This window comes from Delphinus delphis, chromosome 8, assembly GCF_949987515.2.
Source record: "Delphinus delphis chromosome 8, mDelDel1.2, whole genome shotgun sequence".
NCBI classification, from domain to species: Eukaryota; Metazoa; Chordata; class Mammalia; order Artiodactyla; family Delphinidae; genus Delphinus; species Delphinus delphis.
This window is the reverse complement of record NC_082690.1, coordinates 40,866,498-40,893,090: the sequence shown is the minus strand read 5'-3', so window position 1 is coordinate 40,893,090 and position 26,593 is coordinate 40,866,498. Positions and strand designations below refer to the sequence as shown.

Below are 26,593 nucleotides of genomic sequence, written 5' to 3'. Positions count from 1 at the left end.
ACAAGAAACGTTTAACAAGGAACTAGAAGAACAAAAGAGCAAACAAACAGTGATGAACAGCACAATAAATGTAATTAAAAATTCTCTAGAAGGGATCAAGAGCAGAATAACTGAGACAGGAGAATGAATAAGTGACCTGGAAGATAAAATAGTGGAAATAACTACTGCAGAGCAGAATAAAGAACAAAGAATGAAAAGAGTTGAGAACAGTCTCAGAGACCTCTGGGACAACATTAAACACACCAACATTAGAATTATAGGAGTCTCAGAAGAAGAAGAGAAAAAGAACTGAGAAAATATTTGAAGAGATTATAGTTGAAAACTTCCATAATATGGGAAAGGAAATAGTTAATCAAGTCCAGGAAGCACAGAGAGTCCTATATAGGATAAATCCAAGGAGAAACACACCAAGACACATATTAATCAAACTATCAAAAATTAAATACAAAGAAAAAGTATTAAAAGCAACAAGGGAAAAACAACAAATAACATACAAGGGAATACCCATAAGGTTAACAGCTGATCGTTCAGCAGAAACTCTGTAAGCCAGAAGGGAGGAGAAGGACATATCTAAAGCGATGAAGGGGAAAAACCTACAACAAAGATTACTCTACCCAACAAGGATCTCATTCAGATTTGACAGAGAAATTAAAACCCATATAGACAAGCAAAAGCTAAGAGAATTCAGCACCACCAAACCAGCTTTACAACAAATGCTAAAGGAACTTCACCAGGCAGGAAACACAAGAGAAGGGAAAGACCTACAATCACAAACCCAAAACATAATAGGAACATACATATTGATAAACACTTAAATGTAAATGGATTAAGTGCTCCAACTGAAAGGCATAGACTGGCTGAATGTATACAAAAACAAAACTGGTATATATGCTGTCTACAAGAGACCAACTTCAGACCTAGGGACACATACAGACTGAAAGTGAGGGAATGCAAAAAGATATTCCATGAAAATGGAAATCAGAAGAAAGCTGGGGTAGCAATTCTCATATCAGACAAAATAGACTTTAAAATAAAGACTATTACAAGAGACAAAGAAGGACACTACATAATGATCAAGGGATCGATCCAAGAAGAAGGTATAGCAATTGTAAATATTTATGTACCCAACATAGAAGAACCTCAATACATAAGGCAAATACTAACAGCCATAAAAGGGGAAATCGACAGTAACACAAGCATAGTAGGGGACTTTAACACCCCACTTTCACCAATGGACACATCATCCAAAATGAAAATAAAGAAGGAAACACAAGCTTTAAATGATACATTAAACAAGATGGACTTAATTGATATTTATAGGACATTCCATCCAAAAACAACAGAATGCACATTTTTCTCACGTGCTCATGGAACATTCTCCAGGATAGATCATACCTTGGGTCACAAATCAAGCCTTGGTAAATTTAAGAAAATTGAAATTGTATCAAGTATCTTTTCTGACCCCAACGCTATGAGACTAGGTATCAATTACAGGAAAAAACTGTAAAAAAATACAAACACATGGAAGCTAAACAATACACTGCTTAATAACCAAGAGATCACTGAAGAAATCAAAAAGGAAATCAAAAAATACCTAGAAACAAATGACAATGAAAACACGATGACCCATAACCTATGGGATGCAGCAAAAGCAGTTCTAACAGGGAAGTTTATAGCAATACAATCCTACCGTAAGAAACAGGAAACATCTCAAATAAACAACCTAACCTTGCACCTAAAGCAATTAGAGAAAGAAGAACAACCCCAAAGTTAGCAGAAGGAAAGGAATGATAAAAATCAGATCAGAAATAAATGAAAAAGAAATGAAGGAAACGAGAGCAAAGATCAACAAAACTAAAAGCTGGTTCTTTGAGAAGATAAACAAAATTGATAAACCATTCACCAGACTCATCAAGAAAAAAAAGGAGAAGACTCAAATCAATAGAATTAGAAAAGAAAAAGGAGAAGTAACAAGTGACACTGCAGAAATACAAAGGATCATGAGAGATTACTACAAGCAACTCTATGCCAATAAAATGGACAACCTGGAAGAAATGGACAATTTCTTAGAAATGCACAACGTGCCAAGACTGAACCAGGAAGAAATAGAAAATATGAACAGACAAATCACAAGCACTGAAATTGAAACTGTGGTTAAAAATCTTCCAACAAACAAAAGCCCAGGACCAGATAACTTCACAGGCGACTTCTATCAAACATTTAGAGAAGAGCTAACATCTATCCTTCTCAAACTCTTCCAAAATATAGCAGAGGGAGGAACGCTCCCAAACTCATTCTACGAGGCCACCGTCAGCCTGACACCAAAACCAGACAGAGATGTCACAAAGAAAGAAAACTACAGGCCATTATCACTGATGAACATAGATGTAAAACTCCTCAACAAAATACTAGCAAACAGAATCCAACAGCACATTAAAAGGATCATACACCATGATCAAGTGGGGTTTATCCCAGGAATGCAAGACTTCTTCAATATGCTCAAATCAGTCAATGTGATACACCATATTAACAAATTGAAGGAGGAAAACAATATGATCATCTCAATAGATGCAGAAAAAGCTTTTGACAAAATTCAACACCCAATTATGATAAAAATCCTCCAGAAAGTAGTCATAGAGGGAACTTACCTCAACACAATAAAGGCCATATATAACAAACCCACAGCCAAAATCCTCCTCAATGGTGAAAAACTGAAACCATTTCCACTAAGATCAGGAACAAGACAAGGTTGCCCACTCTCACCACTATTATAGTTTTGGAAGTTTTAGCCAGAGCAATCAGAGAAGAAAAACAAATAAAAGGAATACAAATTGGAAAAGAAGAAATAAAGCTGTCACTGTTTGCAGATGACATGATATTATACATAGAGTATCCTAAAGATGCTACCAGAAAACTACTAGAGTTAATCAATGAATTTGGTAAAGTAGCAGGATACAAAATTAATGCACAGAAATCTCTTGTATTCCTATACACTAATGATGAAAAATCTGAAAGTGAAATTAAGAAAACACTCCCCTTTACAATTGCAACAAAAAGAATAAAATATCTAGGAATAAACCTACCTAAGGAGACAAAAGACCTGTATGCAGAAACTTATAAGACACTGATGAAAGAAATTAAAGATGATACCAACAGATGGAGAGATATACCATGTTCTTGGATTGGAAGAATCAACATTGTGAAATTGACTATACTACCCCAAGCAATCTACAGATTCAGTGCAATCCCTGTCAAACTACCACTGGCATTTTTCACAGAACTAGAACAAAAAATTTCACAATATGTATGGAAACACAAAAGACCCCAAATAGCAAAAGCAGTCTTGAGAAAGAAAAACAGAGCTGGAGGAATCAGGCTCCCTGACTTCAGATTATACTACAAAGCTACAGTAATCAAGACAGTATAGTACTGGCACAAAAACAGAAATATAAATCAATGGAACAGGATAGAAATCCCAGAGACAAACCCACGTACATATGGTCACCTTATCTTTGATAAAGGAGGCAAGACTTTACAGTGGAGAAAAAACAGCCTCTTCAATAAGTGGTGCTGGGAAAACTGGACAGCTACATCTATAAGAATGAAATTAGAACACTCCCTAACACCATACACAAAAATAAACTCAAAATGGATTAAAGACCTAAGTGTAAGGCCAGACACTATCATACTCTTAGAGGAAAACATAGGCAGGACACTCTATGACATAAATCACAGCAAGATCCTTTTTCACCCACTTCCTAGAGAAATGGAAATAAAAACAAAAATAAACAAATGTGACCTGATGAAACTTAATAGCTTTTGCACAGCAAAGGAAACCATAAACAAGATGAAAAGACAACCCTCAGAATGGGAGAAAATATTTGCTAATGAAGCAACTGACAAAGGATTGATCTCCACAATTTACAAGCAGCTTATGCAGCTCAATATGAAAAAAACAAACAACCCAATCCAAAAATGGGCAGAAGACCTAGACATTTCTCCAAAGAAGATATGCAGGTTGCCAGCAAACACATGAAAGAATGCTCAGTATCATTAATCGTTAGAGAAATGCAAGTCAAAACTACAATGAGATATCATCTCACACTGATCAGAAGGGGCATCATCAAAAAATCTACAAACAATAAATGCTGGAGAGGCTGTGGAGAAAAGTGAGCCCTCTTGCACTGTTGGTGGGAATGTAAACTGATACAGCCACTATGGAGAACCGTATGGAGGTTCCTTAAAAAGCTAAAAATAGAACTACCATACGACCCAGCAATCCCACTACTGGGCATATACCCTGAGAAAACCATAGTTCAAAAAGAGTCATGGGGCTTCCCTGGTGGCGCAGTGGTTGAGAGTCCGCCTGCCGATGCAGGGGACTCGGGTTCGTGCCCCAGTCCGGGAAGATCCCACATGCTGCGGAGCAGTTGGGCCCATGAGCCATGGCCGCTGAGCCTGGGCATCCGGAGCCTGTCCTCCGCAACAGGAGAGGCCACAACAGTGAGAGGCCCGCGTACCGAAAAAAAAAAAAAAAAAGAATTAAAAAAAAAAAAAAAGAGTCATGTACCACAATGTTCATTGCAGCTCTATTTACAATAGCCAGGACATGGAAGCAACCTAAGTGTCCATCAACAGATGAATGGATGAAGAAGATGTGACACATATATACAACAGAATATTACTGAGCCATAAAAAGAAAGGAAATTGCGTTATTTGTAGTGAGGTGGATGGATCTAGAGTCTGTCATACAGAGCGAAGTAAGTCAGAAAGAGAAAAACAAATACTGTATGCTAACACATATATATGGAATCTTAAACAAACAAACAAAAAATGGTCATGAAGAAGCTAGGGGCAAGATGGGAATAAAGACGCAGAACTACTAGATTGATGTGATGTACCACATTAAGAAACTGAAGAGTAAAAACTATATGATCACCTCAATAGATGCAGAAAAAGCTTTTGACAAAACTCAACACTCATTTATGATAAATATTCTCCAGAAAGTTGGCATAGAGGGAACATACCTCAACATAATTAAGGCCATATATGACAGCTCCACAGCTAACATCATACTCAGTTGTGAAAAACTGAAAGCATTTCCTCTAAGATCAGGAACAAGACAATGATGCCCACTCTCACCACTTTTATTCAATAAAATATTGGAAGTCCTAGCCACAGCAATCAGAGAAGAAAAAGAAATAAAAGGCATTCAAATTGGAAAGGAAGAAGTCAAAATGTCATTGTTTGCAGATGGCATGATACTATACTTAGAAAATCCTAAAGACATTACCAGAAAACTACTAGAGCTCATCAATGAATTCAGTAAAGTTGCAGAATATAAAATTAATATATAGAAATCTGTTGTATTTATACACACTAACAATGCATTATAAGAAAAAGAAATCAAGGAAACAATCTCACTTACCATCACATCAAAAATAATAAAATACCTAGGGATGAACCTACCCCAGGAGGTAAAGGACCTGTACTCAGAAAACTATGACACTGGTGAAAGAAATTGAAGACAACAAAAACAGATGGAAAGATACTGTGTTCTTGGATAGTAAGAATCAATATGTTAAAATGACCATTCTACTCAAGGCAATCTACAGATTCAATGCAATCCCTATAAAAATACGAAGGGTATTTTTCACAGAACTAGAACAAATAATTTTATTGTTTTTTCTTTTATTCCAGTTTAATTAATCACATTAAAAAATTAATTTTTATTAGAGTATAGCTGATTTATAATGTGTTAGTTTCTGCTGTCCAGCAAAGTGAATAAATTATACATATACCCACTATTTTTAGATTCCATTCCCATATAGGTCATTACAGAGTATTGAGTAGAGTTCCTTGCGCTACACAGTACGTTTTTATTAGTTATCTATTTTATTTATAGTAGTTGTATATGTCAATCCCAATCTCCCAATTTATCCCTTCCTCCCTTTCCACCTTGGTAACCATGAGTTTGTTTTCTACATCTGTGACTCTATTTCTGTTTTGTAAATAGGTTCATTTGTACCATATTTTTAGATTCCACATATAAGCGAAATCATATATTTGTCTTTGTCTGACATACTTCACTCAGTATGACAATATCTAGTTCCATCCATGTCACTGCAAATGGCATTATTTCCTTCTGTTTTATGGATGAGTAATATTCTATTGTATATATGTACCACATCTTCTTTATCTATTCACCTGTCAATGGACATTTAAGTTGTTTCCATGACCTGGCTGTTGTAAATAGTGCTGCAATGAGCTTTGGGGTGCATGTAACTTTTTGAATTATGGTTTTCTCCAGATATATGCCCAGGAGTCACATTGCTGGGTCATATGGTAGCTCTATTTTTAGTTTTTTAAGGAACCTCCATACTGTTCTCCATAGTGGCTGTACCAATTTACATTTCCACCAACAGTGTAGGAGGGTTCCCTTTTCTTTACACCCTCTCCAGCATTTATTATTCGTAGATTTTTTTGATGATGGCCATTCTGACCAGTGTGAGGTGATATCTCATTGTAGTTTTTATTTGCATTTCTCTAATAATTAGTGATGTTGAGCATAGAACAAATAATTTTTAAATTTATATGGGAACACAAAAGACCCCAAATCTCAAGAAAGAACAGAACTGGAGGATTCATGCTCCCTGACATCAGACAATATACAAAGCTATAGGAATCAAAACAGTTTGGTACTGGCACATAAACAGACACATAGATCCACAGAAGAGAATAGTGAGCCCAGAAATGCACCCACGCACTTATGGTCAATTACTCTATGACAAAGGGGGCAAGAGTATACAACGGAGAGAAGACAGTCTCTTCAATAAGTGGTTCTGGGAAAACTGGAAAGCTACATGTAAAGGAATGAAATTAGAACATTCTATAACACCATATATGAAAATAAAATTAAGATAGATTAAAGATCTAAATGTAAGACTGGATACAATGAAACTCCTAGAGAAAAACATTCGCAGAACACTCTTTGACATAAATCCCAACAATAGTTTTTTGGATCTGCCTCCTAAATTAAAGGAAATAAAAGCTAAACTAAACAAATTGGATCCAACTAAATGTAAAAGCTTTTGCACAGCAAAGGAAACCATCAATAAAATGGAAAGACAACCTACTGAATAGGAGAAAATATTTGCAAATGATATGCCTGATAAGGGATTAATAGCCAACATATATAAACAGCTTTTACAACTCAAAATCAAAGAAGCAAACAACCTGATTAAAAATGGGCAGAAGAACTGAGTAGACACTTTTCCAACGAGGAAATGCAGATGGCCAACAGGCACGTGAAAAGATGTTCAATGTTGCTAGTCATCTGAGAAATGCAAATCAAAACCACAATGAGATATCATCTCACACCTGTCAGAACAGCTATTATCAAAAAGAACACAAATAGCAAATGTTGGCGGGGATGTGGAGAAAAGGGAACCCTCCTACACAGTTGGTGGGAATGTAAATTGGTACAGCCACTGTGGAAAACAGTATGGAAGTGTCTCAAAAAACTAAAAACAGAACTACCATATGACCCAGCTATTCCACTCCTGGGTATATATATATCCAAACAAACAAACAAAAAAACCCCAAACCACTAATTCGAAAAGATACATTCAGGACTTCCCTGGTGGTCCAGTGGTTAAGACTCCGCACTTCCAATGCAGGGGGCCCAGCTTCGATCCCTGGAAGGGTAACTAAGATCCTGCACGCCACATGGCGTAGTCAAAAAATTTAAAAAAGAAAAGATACATGCACTCCAATGTTCATAGCAACATTATTTACAATTGCCAAGATATGGAAGCAACCTAAGTGTCCCTGAAGAGATAAAATGGATAAAGACATGGTATATATATATATATATATATATATATATATATATATATAGGAGGAAATAAAACTCAATAAAAAGGAATGAAATTCTGCCATTTGCTACTATGTGGATGGTCCTAGAGAGTATTATGCTTACTGAAATAAGTCAGACAGAGAAATACAAATACTGTATGTTTCACTTATATGTGGAATCTAAAAAGTAAAACAAATGAACAAAATAGAAACAGACTCAGACATAGAGAATAAACTAGGGGTTACCAGTGGGGAGAGGGAAGGGTGAAGGGGCAAGATAGGGCTATGGGATTAAGAGAAAATAACTACTATGAATAAAATAAATAAGCTATAAGGATATATTGTACAACACAGGGAAATATCGCCATTATTTTGTAATAACTTTAAATGTAGTATAATGTATAAAAATATTGAATCACTATGTTGTACACCTAAAACTAGTATAATATTGTAAATTAAATATACTTCAATAAAAATTTTCTTCAGTGCTTAAAGCAAGCATGGCGAGATAACAGGCCTTGTCTTAGGACCAAGCATAACATCTGATTATTGGGAAACAATAAATAAATGTTTATTAAACATTATGGGAAACATTATAGGAAAATAATGAAATAGCACTTTCCCTCTCTCCCAAGGAAGTCCAAAAACTGTTCAAGGTTCCAAGTGATGCACAGCACCAGCTCAGACTCCTGTGGTCCTGGATGTTCTGTTCCAACAGAGTCCCCTCTTGGACCAATGGAAACCATGGAATAGTGCACCTTCAATATCATCTTCTACGAAAAATTTTGTTATAACTGAATACAAAATGTAGTTCCTACCTCTCTAGTAGCCAATAGAAAAGGTAAACTCAACTATAAATTAGGAAACATAACAATTCCTTAGTGGAGAAGCTAGGTTGCAAAAGAAATTTATCATGAGAGGCCTGTATATAGAAAACAAAAAACAATCTAATGGACCATGTCAAATCCAGTCCCATCCTGGTTTGGCAATTTGAAATATATTTGTATATTTTGAACATGTAGAATATGTCATTTTTCAAGCAAAATTCAAGGAAAATTACGTGTTTTACTTTAAATTTCACATTAATTATAAATTAAATTTTGTCTCCAGTCTTGCCTGCATGAGTGGGAGAAAGAAAGTTGGCAACAATACCAAAGAGAAAATGCCTTATATAGCATACAATTCTTTGCATTGCTCGTATTATATAGTCTATATTCAACGCTGTTTGTTGAATGTCTGAATGAATGTTCCAGAAAGAGAGGCTTTTTGGGGGTGTTGGGGGGCATGCTGTTTGGCTTGTGGGATCTTAGTTCCCTGACCCAGGCCCTCAGGCCCTTGGCAGTGAGAGCACCGAGTCCTAACCAGTGGACCACAAGGGAATTCCCGGGAAAGAGAGGCTTTAAACTAGAGCTCCAAGGCAACAGAGGATTCTCTACCAGCCAGCCAAGGACTAAATTATTAGCATCACAATCTACAACGATATCTCTTTAACATTCAACAGACAAGACTTAGTTTATTTGCAAGAGCATTATCAAAGATTTTTTTCAGAAAACGTGATATTCTTCTCAGCAGCCCCAGGGCTTCTTGGAATTTCTACTAATAATTCCAGATATTTGAGTAAAATTACCAAGCACCCCTCATTCTGCAGATAAAGAAACAAAAAGTAATTTTATTTGACAATGAGATTGTAACAGATCATTCATGTACATGATGAATGGGCATTAGAAGGAGTGGGAGTGGGAATATCTCTCTAAGGGCCACCAAGCATGAGACATAATTAGGTGCAGTAACCCTTCAGTGCTATTCAATCACGGCCTTCATCCGCCAGAGTGGGAATGTGGTTTCTCAATTCTTCTCAAGGCACTGCTCCAGGTAACCACTATTGATGGATTGAGGTTGATGTAAAAGAGAAAAACAATTTGCATTTCTGGAGATACAAAATGTTTTCATATCTAAGTGATCATTATTCAAAATTCTGTCAGTTATTTTATTGGTAAATGGAAATCAAAGTTATCATAAGGCCAAATTATTTACTCAAGGGCCAACCTCTTATAACTTAGTGTCCCTTCCCCCCACCGCAAAATCCCTCTCCACTGACTAGACATGCAAGTATAATGTCAATCAACTGCAATTTTTTCAAATGATGCAAGATCCATGAAATCAGTGAAGAGATGTGTGATAACTTCTAGAATCAAATGCAAAGCCATTTGCAAATGAGGATCTGACAAAATTAAATAAATAACTGAGGAAAAGACACTTAACAAGGGAGATGACAGGATAAGAACCTCAAAAGAAAATGATTTTCATATCAAGACCTTTAAAAAAGACTTCGAGAAAATTAACGAAGTCTGTAAATATTTTTGCAAGGATGATACTCTTTATAATCTGCAAACCTAAAATGTGAAATGAAGGATATCATATTATACTATCAAACAATTTTGTCAGAAAAAATTACTCCAGAAAACAACCTGGTTTATTTCTTATTGATTCTTAGAATTAAAGCCCTGTGTATACATTATTAAATAGAACAGATTCACAGTTTTAGCGTATTTTCATTATTCATTGTTAATTTCACTCTCCATTTAAGTTTGATTCACCACGTGACTTTTCCCCAGGACTATTTATTCTCTGATAATAAGGATCTTCTGTAAATAGTTTGAACTTGAACACCACTGCCCCTACACACACTGATAATCTTTCACTAAGATGACGTGTTTTCAGTACATCTACAGAATTATAGTGGGCTCTGCTATCTTTTTCCTTCCATTTAGCTATTAACGGCTATATGTATGGCAACCAGCCAGGCCTAACCATGTGCAAAAAGGATAGAGTTTCCTGGCATATGATTGGAATGGGCACCGACACTGACATGCATGGAGTTTATTTTCAAGGGAACACCATCCACCTACGAGGGACTCACCGCGACTCCCTGGCCCTGTTTCCCCACGTCTCCACAACAGCATTCATGCAGCCGGACCATGCAGGTAAACTGAGGGCCAGCTCAGGTGATCAAATTCCTATCTTCAGGCATATACTCTTTTTTTTTAACATCTTTATTGGAGTATAATTTCTTTACAATGGTGTGTTAGTTTCTGCTTTATAACAAAGTGAATCAGCTATTACATATACATATATCCCCATATCCCCTCTCTCTTGTGTCTCCCTCCCACCCTCCCTATCCCACCCCTCTAGGTGGTCACAGAGCACCGAGCTGATCTCCCTGTGCTATGCAGCTGCTTCCCACCCCTCTAGGTGGTCACAGAGCACTGAGCTGATCTCCCTGTGCTATGCAGCTGCTTCCCACTAGCTATCTATTTTACATTTGGTAGTGTATATATAAGTCCATACCACTCTCTCACTTTGTCCCAGCTTACCCTTCCCCCTCCCCCAGAAGAAATTGTTTGAATTAGGGCGCTTCTGGGTGTACAGAAAGAGGTATAGTCCTGATTAGAATCAGAGAATCCTGACTATTTTATTTCAAATATATAGTGTAAAGGACAAAGGAAAGGTGTCTAAAATAACATCCACAAAGCAGAAGTGGGAGTACTCCAAATGACCTCGCCTCACAAATCCTAGAAGAATGCTCTTGATTTATATCCATGAGCAATTCAGGCCAAGAAAGAGGAATTTTTGTTGTTGTTCTCTTTAAGCACAAACATCATTTTAGTTACTGCTCTGAAGCATCAACCAGGCATGAGCAGCCCAGTGGTTGCTTCCAGGTTATGGACATGAACTTGTCTGCCTTCTTTAGTGACTGATGGTGGTCTCTTGATGAGTCCCAGATGGGGACTTCCCTATTTTCATTCTCTTGGGCACCCAGAAAGCAAGCTGCATTGGGTCTTAAGTTCATGGAGAGCCCATTGAAATACCAGTACCTGTCCCTTCTCTTAGAGATTCCCAAGCTAATTATATAACGGGGACATTTTAATAAAAGATATAGAACAATATATGGCAGCATATGCTGTCTCATGAAAAATAAGAATAGCAAGTGCTACGGGTGTTCAACATGTTTCTCCAACCCAACTTTTTCATTAGTCTTAAGAAGAAACCAATATTCTACCCAAGATGAGTACTTGCCAGCTCTGTCTCCTTTATGAATGGGTATTTGCTCCTTTACTCCACACTAGAACTGCAGTTTAGATGCCTCTCCGTGTCACTGGTTAAGAACTTGAGGTTTGAGCTTCAAAACTTTTGCCTAAGAACTGTCTCAGAGTAGGAGCTGCATAATCCTTGCCTTGTAAACTTCTAGTATTCAACATTTCTATATTAATACAATTGATCAATTATGAATCATGCCAAGGGACGCCTTGGGAACAATGATCTTTTTTTTAATGCACTCTTCAAGACCAAAGAGGGAAGAGGAGGAAAACAGCCAAATAGGTTTAACCCGTAGAAAGAGGCATTCAAAACTAGAGATGGCTGGAATAATTTTAGGGTTTTGGCTACTTACTCATGTGCCCTACAGGCTTCTAAAGAGCTACATGACGATGTTTTCCAGTTTATATTTGGTGGTGAGTATAAATCGGTTATTGCTGAAAAGCTTAGTTATTTCACCAATTCCTGTCCCATATCTCTAAGCCAAAAGGAGTGCCCAAAACATGGGTAGAGGAGCCTGTCAGTTGCAAGTCAAACGTTTTCTCTTTGAATCTTTTTTTTTTAACCACTTTTTTGATGTATGACTGATACACAAAAAGCTGTATATTTAATATATGTAAATTGATGAGTTTGGAGAGAAGTATGCATCTGTGAAAACATCACCACAATCAAGGCCTTAAGCTCCTCTTAGAGAAGATAATTCCTCATCTGTTGAAGGAATGATGAACACATCAATAATGAGCTGCCTGGAGACCCACATAGGCAGAGGAAGCTCTCGCCATGTCTGTCTTCCGAGGTATCTTCTCTCTGGTTTTATAGAGACCCTTCCTCATGACGGTCACCACGGGGTGCTAGGGTACCCCATGAACCAGTGGTTTGGGCTCATCCTGAAGGGGTAACTTGTCAGTATTTAGACATGTGTAGCATGATAGAAGCTATCTCTGTGCTTTGTAGGTAGTTAACGAGACCCGCACTCTCACTCACCTCTGAGAACAGTCTACTAGAGGAAGGGAAGATTTATTGATCCAATAATTTCACTGAAAGTTGATACTTGCCAATAATTTGGTTTTATATGATTTTATGGTGAATTCAGTTAAGATATGTGTACCTGATGCCAAGGCATCTAGAAAATTCAGCTTAAAAATTATATTGTTCTCAGTCAGACATGAGTGTTGGTTTTTCTCTTCATCTGGCATCACGTAGACTTACCATTGGAAACAAGACCATCCTCTGCTCAAGGGCTTAATGAAGAAATACATTTGGTTTTAATTATAATACCTTACTTGTGTATTGTACTTTACAGCTTATGAACACCTTTAGGGCAAAAGTCATGACTTCAGCAACGTGACCTAATTTGAATTTTGTCTAGAATATTCATCTTACGGATAATGAGTTCCTTTTAAACTGGGTGGGGCGAAGATAATCATCACCTATCAGTGATTTTCTAGGAGTGACCATCTTCTAATAGGTGTGTACAATAGGGAAGACCCAGAGAAATCATCTGTTGGCAACGACTTTGCAAGTTTTATTTGCCCATGACAAATGAATTTCAGATGGTATTTTTTCCCCATAAGTAAATATATTCAGAGTAATTTATTCCCCTTGGTGTCTGATTTTTAAATACTATATAGAGATGATATTTTAAAAATCCACCTTATCAGTCATTTTGAAATAAATTACATAGGTTTGCTAGCAAACCAAAATCAAATTCTCGAGCATCGCACACAACACCAAGCTATTTCTCTTCCAGGCATCTTCAGGGTGTTTTGCTCCACCCTGTACCACTTCCAGAGAGGCATGAATCAAATATATGAGGTCAGCAGCTGCGGCAACAAGGACCCTTCTGAACAGCCGTACGGGATGATAAGAACCTTTTACATCGCCGCTGAAGAGGTAGAATGGGATTATGCCCCTAACAAAAACTGGGAGTTCGAAAAGCAGCACTCGGACGGAGGATGGGAAAGGTACCACAGGCGAAGCCGCCGCGGAGTCTCTCGGGTGGGGTCTCACATGCTCCGTGGACGTTTGTCAAATGTGGAAACTAAAAATGCCCTGGTTTTGTCTGCCCAGTTCTGGCAGACAAGAGATTTTATTCAGGGGCACGAAAGCTTAGGGAAACTGCCCTCTGCGTCCCGGGAAAGGGTCTGAAGTCATTTTAAGGGCGCTCCCGCGGCGGGCTCCGTCCACATCCGCTGGCTAGTTTCAAGGGTGGCTGTCGAACCAGCGAATGTGGCTTTGAGTGAGCGTCTGGACTGAAAGGGTTTAGGCAAAGAGGCCCATCTCACAGTGATCCTGGGAGGACAAAAAGATGCAGAGGGAGGCAGAGATGGTGCGTAGATCTGGGGTGAGAGAATGGGCAGCTGTAGATTGAGGACCGCGGGGGCCGTTGGCCGAGCGCTGACCGTGGGGGACAACCAGGGAGCACGTAGGAGGCATTGGCAGAGATCCCCGAGTTGAGACAGGAAAAGCAGTTCTCTTTGGATGACCTGGTACCCAGAAAGTCCGCCAGATTGACCCTCCTGGGCAGGACTGTCGGCCAATGCTAAGCACCAATGAATGAGCGGAGGCAATGAGATGCTGGGGTAACACCCAGGCATTGGTTTTTTTTTTTTTTTTTCGGTACGCGGGCCTCTCACTGTTGTGGCCTCTCCCATTGCGGAGCACAGGCTCCGGACGCGCAGACTCAGCGGCCATGGCTCACGGGCCCAGCCGCTCCGCGGCACGTGGGATCTTCCCGGACCGGGACACGAACCCGTGTCCCCTGCATCGGCAGGCAGACTCTCAACCACTGCGCCACCAGGGAAGCCCGGCATTGGTATTTTTAAAAGCTCCCCAAATAATTCGAATAGCAGATTCTAGATTAAGAACCACAGCACGGGGCTTCCCTGGTGGCGCAGTGGTTGGGAATCTACCTGCCAATGCAACGGACATGAGTTCGAGCCCTGGTCCGGGCAGATCCCACATGCCGCGGAGCAACTAAGCCCGTGTGCCACAACTACTGAGCCTGCACTCTAGAGCCTGCAAGCCACCACTACTGAAGCCCATGCGCCTAGAGCCCGTGCTCTGCAACAAGAGAAGTCACTGCACCGCAACAAACAGTAGCCCCCGCTCACCACAACTAGCGAAGGCCCGCGCGCAGCAACGAAGACCCAACACAGCCAAAAATTTTAAAAATAAATAAATTTAAAAAAAGAAAGAAAACGGGCGTATCATGCCAGACACCCAAGGGTTAAGGGGCATAGCCCAAGATCCCTTCCCTCACCTGGCTGCAAGCCCCCTGCAGGCTGATGAGCACTTGGTCTCTACTGCCCTGAGCCCACCAGGGCCGCCGGGTAGAGCCAAGGAGGAAAGGAATAGAAGCATCTCAGGCACAGACCTGCAGACCTTTCCCCCAAAGTTAACACCCTCTGCTTGGGTATCACTGTCCCATATACGGACGAGGAGACTCGGCCCAGTTAAGTGGTCCAACTAGTCACTGGCAGAGTTGGAGTTGAGCATAGACCTTTTGAAGGACAAATCCTGTTCTCAATACAAGTTGACTTTCACACCCTTCTTCCTCTTTGATATTTATTATCACACTTCCCTTGCCCTCCCCTCCCCAGCCCTCGAACTAATCCTCTGTGGTTATGTCCCCCCACCAACTCTCCCACACCCAGCTGTTCCGAGCATTAACCTGTTTTGTTTTTCTTACTTGGCCGGTTTTGAGGGTTCAGGCTAATGCAAAGCATGTAATGGTGCCACCTTATGGACAAATGAAGAAACACAATGACTCTCCATTTTTAAAAGATTTGCCTCAAAGACAGGACAGTTTAAAATTCATTCAATGATTCACCAACCCAGTTTGCTGAACCAGACACCCCTCCTGCTAAACCAGTGCCGCCAATACAAGTTAAAGACTGATACTGCAGTAGAAAATGAAATGAATATTAATTTTGCTTTTTATAAAATGATTATTTCATTAACAGGCTGCCATCACTGAAGAAATCGTCGTATAATAATTTTGTCACGTGTACAATCTTAGCCCATGAGTGTGTAAGAAATTTATTTTCTTGAAACTCAGTGTAATTTCTGTTCTCAGCCCCATCCCTCCGGGCTGGCAGGAAGAGCTAGCTTTGGTCTTCTGAGATTGTCTCCCAAGCTGCATAGAGAGATAGACAGAGGGTGCTGAGTGTGTATGCACCCTGCCCCTGCCACTGTGGATTGTGCCCATAAATAAATAAAAACAAAGTGAGATGAGAGCATTTTCACCTATTAAAAATACAACAGATCTGTAGATAAAAGTGCAGTACAGAAATGAAATGCCAAGTCATCCCAGTGGCAATCTGTGGCACCCCTGTAGATCAGAGCCCAGGAACGAATGCCCCTCTGCACCCCAGTTGCTATGCCTCTGCCGTTTGACCCAAGGCCATATCATAGGACACCTCTAGTTTTCAGACTACCCCTCAGTATGTGTTTTCCCTGAGACATTTATTGTCCTGGTCAGCACAGACCCTCTGCTTCAACTTGGAACCTGGAAGTCTTTCCCAGAAAGGCAACAAATGGGACCATTGGCACAATGCCAGGGTCTGTGCAATGAGAAGGAATTTGAAAATAGAGAGTAGGTTGCTATAGAGAAATAAAGTTATACCTAGCACTCCTGAGCTTGTGGACTGATATGCATGTAATTTAACTAACCTGGGATTCCAGACAAGACTCGCCATCTACCTAGAGTCTCATACAGAGTGAAATAAGTCAGAAAGAGAGAAACAAATACCGTGTGCTAATGCACATATATGGAATCTACAATAACAGTACTGATGAACCCAGGGACAGGGCAGGAATAAAGACGTGGACGTAGAAAACGGACTTAAGGACACGGGGGGGAAGGGGAAGTTGGGACGAAGTGAGAGAGTAGCATGGACATATATACACTACCAAACATAAAATAGATAGCTGGTGGGAAGCAGCCGCATAGCACAGGGAGATCAGCTCGGTGCTTTGTGACCACCTAGAGGGGTGGGACAGGGAGGGTGGGAGGGAGATGCAAGAGGGAGGGGATATGGGGATATATGTACACATATAGCTGATTCACTTTGTTGTACAACAGAAACTAACACAACATTGTAAAGCAATTATAGTCCAATAAAGAGCTATATATATATATATATATATATATATATATATATATATATATATATATAAGACTCACCATCTATTGAGCACCCCCCATGAGCGAGGCATTTTACTAGGCCTTTTACAAACCCTATCTGATATGACCCTCGCCACACACTTGACCCATTCCATCAGCTCTGGCCCAGCATAATCATGTGACATCCTAGTGAGATGATAGAGCAAGCGCTTATGTGTTTCTTAATAGGTGTCTGACACAGACACAGCTTTACGGGTCTTAACTTATATGATCCTCACACCAGTCCTGGGAGGTAGATGAATTATCATCACGTCATTTTGCAGAGAAGGGAAGCTGGAAAACAGCAGAGGTGGCTCGAGAGTCTGTGCTTGTCACCACCACACGTTACTAGGACTCCTGGAAAAAATAAAAGTAGGAGAAAAATTCTCTTCTCTTGGAAAGCACACAGTGGTGGGTAGAAGATATACATGCATTTGTTAACTACCTACTGTGTGCTAGGCATTGTGCAAAGTGCTGAGAAGGGCACACAAGGTCCTTTTCATACAGAATTCATGGTCCATGGGGCAGACACTAGAACAAGCACACTGAGTCATGCAGTCACTGTGGGGAGGGAAGCCCCGTCTTGGGGGAAAGCGTGGGGAGAGGGTAGGTGATCAGGGAAAGCTTCTGGGAAGAAGTAGTCTTTGAGCTGGGACACGAAGAGAGGGTCAGTTGAAGAGGTGGAAGTGTGCTCTCAGCACAGGAAGGCAGCAAGTGGGTGCCTGGAGGAGTGGAGGGCACGTGGAGCTCAAGAGAGTGAATGTTTAGAATGGCATGAGCATAGGGCATGTGGGGGGCAATGATAGGAAACCAGGCTTGGGAGGTTGGCAGAGGCAGATAGGGAAAGGGTATGAGAGCTAAACTGAGGAGTCTGCCAGTGGGAAGCCTTAAAAAGCTTTTCCACAAGGACCGACCAACATGTTCAAATTTGTGGCTTAGGATCACTCTGCCTGCAGTGTGGAGCAGCGGTCCCCAACCTTTTCGGCACCAAGGACCGGTTTCGTGGAAGATAATTTTTCCACGGAAGGGGGAAGGCGGGTGGATAGTTCAGGCAGTAACGCAAGCGATGGGGAGCGGCAGATGAAGCTTCGCTTGCTTGCCTGCCGCTCACCTCCTGCTCTGTGGCCCGGTTCCTAACAGGTCGCGGACCAGTACCGTACCAGTCTGTGGCCCAGGGGTTGGGGACCCCTGGAGTAGAGAATAGAGAGAGGAAAGGAGCACTGGAGGCAGAGAACATGGCTAGGAACGATTCCAGTTAATACAGGTAAGTGATTAGATTAGGTAGGTGGCTTAGAGTGTCGGCAGTTTAATAGTAGGGAAATGGAAGGATATGAGACACACTATATTTGGAGATAAAGTCCATAGATTTGTTTCTATCTTCTGTGATGATCTAGCTTGGTGCTAGATAAAATATATCGTTGATCCTCATTATTTGCAGATTCCATGTGTGTGAATTTGCCTACTCGCTGAAATTTATCTGTAACCCCCAAGTCAATTCTTGTGGTGCTTTTGTGGTCACTTGCAGATATGAATAAAGCAGTAAAAAATGTATGTCCCTTGATGTTCACATTCCCAGCAGAGGTCAAACCAACAATGCATCCTTCTGCCTTCTTGTTTCAGCTCTCCTACAGAAACAAGTGTCCTCTTGGTCATCTATTTAGTGCCACTTTTTTTTCTTCTTTGTGCTTTCTGTTGGTGATTTAGCTGTTTAAAATGGCTCCCCCAGCTTGGGACTGAAGTGCTGTCTAGGGTCCCTTAGCACGGGAAGGCTGTAATGTGCCCTTACAGAGTAAATACAGGTGCTAGATAAGCTTCATTCAGGCGTGAGTCATAGTACTATTGGCCATGAGTTCAGTATTTATGGATCAGCAATATCTATTGCATAAGATGTCTTTAAACAGAAACACACATCAAACAAGGTTATATATTGATCTGTTGATGAAAATATTGTGACCCGAGGTTCGAAGGAACCTAACCCGGTGTTTCCCCTAGGAAAAATGGTTCAGTATTTGTTCATTCAGTGTTTGGGGTGACTCTCTAGAATGTAACTACTGTGAATAACAAGAATCAACTGTATCTCTATTTAGGGAATTCCCTGATGGTCCAGTGATTAGGACTCTGCACTCTCACAGTTGGGGTCCAGGTTCAATCCCTGATCAGGGAACTAAGATCCTGCAAGCCGTGCAACGTGGCCAAAATATATGTATCTATTTGTATGTATATGCACAATACACAACCCACAGACTTTCTTGAGCTCTTTAAAATGGAAAAGCATAACAAGGTACAGAATGAGACATATAAAATCTGGAGGAATGCAGGGTGGTAGAATGTGTGTGTATGTGCATGGGTGAGCATGTGGGTGAGGTTAGTTAGTTCCAAGAAGAGAAGTGCAACCTCAAAGGGCTCTTATGAGTCTCTAACTAAAGCTGGTCGGGGATTGAGTGCCAGTAGGGCTTTAGAGCAATGGTTCCCAAGAGTGGACCACAGTCCAGTGCCGGACTGCCTACATCTGAGCACCCAGAGATGCTTTCAAATGCAGAATCCTGGTCCCATTCCCCGAGAGCCTGGTGCAAAAAACCAGCTCCCCACAGAGATCCTGATTGCTGCCAAATTTGGGAAGCACTGCTCCAGTGCACCCCCGAATCATGCAGAAGCACTCAAGGATTTTCTTACCCTCTAACAACTTTAATTCCTGTTGCTTCTGATTTGCAGACATGGAGATATATTTATGAACCACACTGAAAACTGGATTGGCTCTCAGTACAAGAAAGTGGTTTACAGGGAATACACCAATGGAGAATTTGTGGAGATCAAAGCCCAACCGCCACAAGAGGAACACTTGGCACTCCTGGGTATGGCACAGATCGCAGCCGTGCACTGCCAGCACACACACACACACACACACACACACACACGTCTGGTTAGACTTCTGCCCAAGAAGGGATGGAAGGAACAGAGCAGCCTGACTGCATTCATCCAAGTAGGACAACTTCCCGCTCTCCCGTTATCAGGGAGTGTGCTGCATGCTTATCAGGGAGTGTGCGCATCATCTGATTACCAGATGATGCGCAAACAGGAATTCATATCATCAGTCTAACCAGTACCTGTTGCCCTGAAGTTCCTTTGCCACCCCTCTGCTGAGCCAGGAAATTTTCATCTGAAACAAGCTGATGCCTCAGAACAGCAGGCAGAGTGTTTGCATAACTTCACCAAAGTTCTCAATCATCCATGCACAGCGCCTTACCAACACACCACGAAAATCATTCTGACAAAAGAGGAACCCCTTACTTAAGAGAGGTGCTTGGGTGAACGGCCTAGATTCAGTTCCAGGGGCCCTAACTCCTGGCCTTCTCAGAACCGACTCTGCCTGTGTGGGCTACCTGACCTGGAGATCAGATAAGCTCTTCCTGCTAACCTTCCCCACTTTTCTTCACCTGAGCATCACCAAACCTGACTCCATTACGAAGATGCCATCTTAAAGCAGAGGGCTAATCTAGAGGACTTTTAGAAATCCGTCCCCATTTTTAAAAGTACAAGGCAACTTATATAAATAGTAAGGCTGTAATGTGTTTTATTATTAAAATAAGGCACCACGAGGTTACTAGATTCATAAATTATGAGACAGCCCGTCCATCTTCACCATCTATTAACATCAGCTCGCAAGCTTGTTTGTCATACCAAATGAGTAATCTCCCACGGGAACATTCCTTCTTTTGAGCCCTGTGTGTGGACAGATCTCTGAAGAAAGGGTGCTGATCTTGCGGAGGCGGCTGGGCTGCACCCCCACCCCCCAAGAGCCCCGGTTTGGTTTGCTCAGTAAAATGACACAAACCAGCGACTTCATCAGAGGCAAGCCCAGCAGCACTTCAGCCAGTGGAGCGGGAGGCCCATCTATTCATTTTCTGCAGCTCAGGGAGAGGTCTGCATTCCTGAAGCTGCAAAGGGCACAGGACAGGCCCGCCTCTGGTCATTACTATTCCCTGTGACCCACCAGGCGGTAAATCAGAAAGCATCTGCTCCCTCTCACCAATCCAGCAAGGCATGTGCAATTTACGTGGTCGTGTATACATAAATAGTGATCTTAACATATGTATGCACATGCCCCATCTGTAACTCTACCCCAGACTACTGCTTAAAAACATGCCTAGATTTTTCTTTTCTAGATTTATCATTAAAAGAGTGCTTTTCAGACACTTTCTGATTCATACTAAATATTTCTTCTGAAGACAATAATAGTCCAACAAATTTTAGATTTATTTAGGCCTTTCATCAGTAAGGTTATCCCTTGGTATCCACAGGGGATTTGTTCCAGGACCTCCATGGGTACCCAGATGCTCAAGTCTCTTATATTAAATGGCTTAGTGCTGTCGGCCCTCCGTATTCATGGACTCTGCATCCACTCATACGGACAGCCAACTACATTTCTCAGAAGAGCAATTAAAACCATGGTTTGAACCAGTGAAGAATGGATGGGTGTGGTCTGACTCTCAACCGTGGTATATCTCCCTATGAATGTAGAATGCAAATACATATTGAGAACCACTGAGATTGGGTCTGATGTGCTTCCAAGATGGAAGTCTGTTTCCACCTCTCTCAGGCAATGCCTTGTGCAGACCCCTTTGTGTATGATACTTTGTCAGTGTGGCTGAGCAAACTAGGTTTGTGGCACATTCTGGGCACCAAGAGGCACCTGTCATAGGTGAGGGTCATCCCACAGTAACGTGGGTGCAGGCCTCTTCAGAGATGTGTGGGCCTATTTCCACTGGCACTCAGGCTGGTTGCTTGTAACAGAAATGTGTACACATGAGGTGCTGAAAAGCACATGTCTCATGCAGGTATCCAAATACTGAGAAACAGCATTGGACATTTGGACATGCATTAGTGAAATCACTGTATTGGTCATACATCAATACATATGTTTTAATTTTGTTATCTTAGCAGTCCCTTTTATACACATCATTTCATTGCATCCTCACTATTATATCCATTAACCAGATAATGAGTAGTTTTAGGCTTACCAAAGGTTACACACAGAGGGATTACAACTGAAAGTCACCATATCCTACATCATTAGTATGCATGGAATTATATATATAAAATATACATATATTTTAATTTAAAAATTTTTAATTGACATTATATTTTCATAGTCATTTGGTTTCCAATCCCTTAATGATAACAAAACGGGCACTTGTTTCTGAAATAAAAACAAACAAACAAACAAAAAAAGTCACCATGTCCTGTGGCTATAGCTTTTCCTGGAGAGTATGTCTCAGCAATATAAAAGTTTAAGCATTTATTGAGTATTTACTGTGCTTCAATCCTTACTGTAACCCTCTGAGAAAGGTGTTATTAAACTCATGTTACAGATAAGGAAGTTGACTCAGGTCACTTAACTTACTCAAGACCTCTCCAATAAGTAAGTAAAGGAGGCAGGATTTGAACCCAGGCTGGTGCAATCGCCAAACATGACGTGATATTTAATGCTATCAATGTCTCCCTCTAGAGGAAATACACTAATAACAGTGCTAACCTTCGTTTATTTTGTCAAATACTACCTACATGTAAATTACACCAATGTTGAAAAGAGCAACGACAATGCTCACAGGTCTGTGTTTTGCCTTCAGGCCCAATGATTCATGCTGAGGTGGGCGACTCCATCCTGATCATATTTATGAACAAGGCCAGTCGGCCCTACTCCATCTCAGCTCACGGAGTGGAGGACATGGAGAGTGGGAAGGGACTCCCAGTGCCTGTCACAAAGCCAGGTAACTTACCCCACAGATCTGCTCCATCCTGATGAATACTGCAGACTCAACTCTTCTCTGATCTTTTCTGAACTCTGAAGGGTTTTGGAGAGCTCATTGTAATGTCAATGTGTTCCAACCATTACCCCAATATGAAATCACCATTCACCCAATGACCAAGTGCTTATGGAGTTCCTACAGCTCCATTAGGAACCTTAAAGGGTATTAAGACATAACAGCTAACACATATTCAGTGTTAACATTGTGCCAGCTTTTACATTTAAAACAAAATTTTTTAAACTCATTTATCCTTAAAATAACCCTGGGAGGTAGACACTAACATATTTCATTTAACCTGATACCATCAATTGTAATGGCCATGATTACTTTACCTGTTACTAAAGAAAGAAAAGAAAAAACATGCTGCCAATTAAACTTTAACATGCCACTGATTGAAAGATGCATCCTGACATCAGATGTGCTAAATTGTGAAAAATGTGCATCCTGTAATTGATGAAGTATGGTAGTTATGCCCATTTAACAGGTGACTGAAGCAAAGAGGAGTAAAGAACTTAACCACGTCAGACGTTAGTAATAGCGGAACTCAGTTTGTTTGACTTCAGGACCTGAGCTCTTAACCACACATTTCTCTCAAGATGTTTAAAATGAGTTTGATAGAAAAAAAGATGAATCATTTCAGCAAGAGTGCAGATTACGCAAGATGAAATTCTAAGTGCTGAAGAATTTCAAGAATATATCTGAGAGTGTTGATAAAATTTCAGAGAAGGAAAACCCGTGAAGACTGATTGTCTAATTAGGAACAATTAGGGAAGACTTTATAAAGGAGATAGAACTCCAACTGGCTTTTAAAAGATGCATTGAAGGGAGAGAAGAGCTCACAATTTAAGGAGCTTCCATAATATTTACACAGTTAAAGTGTGCTTGTGATAAATGTCAAGAGCCCCTGTGACCTTCAGTTATGAAATTGATAGCAACCATAGGTATAATTACAGGGGAGTTATATTCCGTTTTACCTCTGATGAATACATAATAGCATTATAATAATGCTATATAATTGCAGTAAAGGTCGTATAAATTTTTAAAAATTTAAATAGGTATAAAGAAAAGAAAACAATCTAATGCATCACGAGAAAAGGTTAGCAAGGTATCTATTCAAGGTTGGGTTGTGGGAAGGAAAATCGTTATTGGCTACTATTCCAACTTCTGCCACTCCGTACTCCCAGTTTCAGAAGCCGCTTCAAGAAACTTCTCATGAACATCTAAATGTCTATCTACAGAGAAATAGTCAATTTTGGAATATTCTTAGAATGGACCATTGTACAATCATTAAATGACATTTAAGAAAGTTTTAATAACATGGGAAAGACTTGTTAACAAAATACAAGCATAGAAGAAAGACCAGAAGGGAAATAAGCCAAAATGTTAATAATGGTTTTATCTTTGTGGTGGTATTTTAAACAGCAGAGTGATCATCTTTTCTATTTCCTCACATTTTTTATACCTTCTAGGTTTTCTATAATGGATGTGTCTTGCTTTGATGAAGAGGGAAATGGTTTAAAATGGATCAAAAAAGCTATTAAATATATTTATTTTTGATGGTTGAAAGCAACTCTAGAGTGAGGAAGAAAGGTGCCTATTAGCCATGGGGAGTGGGGAGCTCTGGTAGGGCTGTGGGCAAGCTGGTGTGACCCCTCCCAGGCTGTTGTGCCCTGGTGGTGAGGAGTGGCAAGGGACACAACTTCTCTATGCTGACTGGCCTTCCAAGAGTCCTAGATGTGAGGGTTATGAGAGTAGGGAGAAAAATGTTTAGAGCATGGCAAAGGAGAAATTATTACTATTTTTTTACTGGAACTCAGAGGGATTCAGTCCCCACAAGGGTCTCTAATAAGGCAGAAAGATTTGGAAGAACCCAGAGATTAGATGTAGGAGCAATAAACTAACCTTGTGCAGGAAGTCCAGGCAACTTGGAGAAGAAAGTTTAATCAGGGCATGCATGCGATGAAGAGAGCAAACTAGCATTTTAAGAAAAGTAAGCCCCTATCAGTTTTCTCCTCCCCCTCCCCCCTCCCCCTCCCCTCCCCCTCCCCTCCCCTCCCCCCTCCCCTCCCCTCCCCTCCCCTCCCCCTCCCCTCCCCCTCCCCTCCCCCTCCCATCCCCTCCCCCCTCCCCTCCCCTCCCCTCCCCTCCCCCTCCCCTCCCCTCCCCTCCCCCTCCCTCCTCTTCCCCCACTTTCTCCTCCTCCTCCCTTTCCCCTTCTCCTTTCCTCCTCCTCCTTCTTCTTCTCTTTCTTCTTCTCCTCCTTCCTCTTCCTCTCCTCCTTCTTCTCCTCCTTCCTCTTCTTCCTCTTCTTCTCCTTTTTATTAAATGACTCAGCAAACATTTACTTAGCATCCTCTTTTTGTTGAGAGCTGGGCTCCCAGCTGGGGTAGACGATGGATTGTTTCAACTTTAACACCATCCCTGTAGTCACTTGCATTTAGAAAGCTAAATATCAGTTGTTTATCTTGTGATTACCAAGACATAGGGGCTATAATGAAAATCATGGAAACTAGACCTAAAATTATATCGCTAACCAACTGGTGCATGAGCAAACCTGGAGCAAAGTTTCATGTAAGCATTACTTTTGTTTTGCTTTGTGGCTCACATTCAGCTGTAGGTTGCTTGTCCTGATAGGGTGGGGAAGGGACACAGTTCAAAAGGAGATAACAATTTAAATGAGCCTTTTACAATGTGATTATCTTGATAATTCATGAATATGTTTATGACTCCTTTGCAAGGCTCTGGGTCAGCCCCAGGGGATGCACAGATATGGGGCCTCACAAGAGGGAGTGCATGTATTTGTTATTAGTATACATACAAATTAGCAATTATTGACCTCCTTCAATGTGAGGCACTATTCTAGGTATTTTATTTCATTTAATCCTCACAACAATTTGAAAACTGGCATAACTAATCCACTTTACAAATAAGGAAACTAAAAGTCAGTGAGATTAAGTAGCTTGTCAAGGTTGAGTGAAAACAAGTCATTAGGGTTGGGATTTGAAACTAGGCCTCTCTGGTTCTCTCTGGTTCCAACTAGATCTCACCTGCCTGCACATTAGAATCACCTGAGAAGCTTAAAGAATATACTGGTACCCTAGTACCAGATCCCAGATACTCTAATTTCATTGGTTTGGGATAAGGCCTGAGCAGTGAGAGTTTACAAAGCTCCCTGCTGATTCCACAAGAAGCCAAGGCTGAGGCCCATAGTAACTCAAGCATGCTCAAGCATAACTCTTAGGAAAAAGGTACAAAATTTGAGGAAAGAAACATTGGGGTGTAAAATAAGTCTTCATTTCCTGAATAAACATCAGTTGATAATAGAAAAGGCAAACTAAGATGGAAGGCTATAGTCTGAAATGAAAATCTATCATTTTGAACCTGCATAAAATCAAGATGTGAATTTAATGGGAACATTTCTAATGAATGGGCAATTCTACTCAGCAATAAACTTTAACCAAAATATACGAAGAATCTCTTTGTATTTCTTCAGATAAATTGTCTGGAACAGAGGTAACATGAACAAAAATTTTTTCTATTTCTTCTCATTTGTTTCAGGAGAAATAAAAACTTACAGATGGAATGTCCCTAAAAGGTCCGGTCCAGGGCCGTCTGACCCAAATTGTATTCCATGGGTTTACTATTCAACAGTAAACTTTGTGAAGGT

General features: G+C 40.6%; 1 protein-coding gene across 1 annotated transcript in view; it reads left to right on the top strand.

The window, feature by feature from the left end:
- HEPHL1 (hephaestin like 1) overlaps positions 1–26,593 on the top strand; it is a 90,605-nt gene that overhangs the window by 53,009 nt on the left and 11,003 nt on the right. The window contains 5 exon segments of the mRNA XM_060017230.1: positions 10,629–10,841; positions 13,703–13,916; positions 19,832–19,971; positions 22,747–22,887; positions 26,485–26,591. Of these exon segments, the coding sequence (XP_059873213.1) occupies positions 10,629–10,841; positions 13,703–13,916; positions 19,832–19,971; positions 22,747–22,887; positions 26,485–26,591 (815 nt within the window).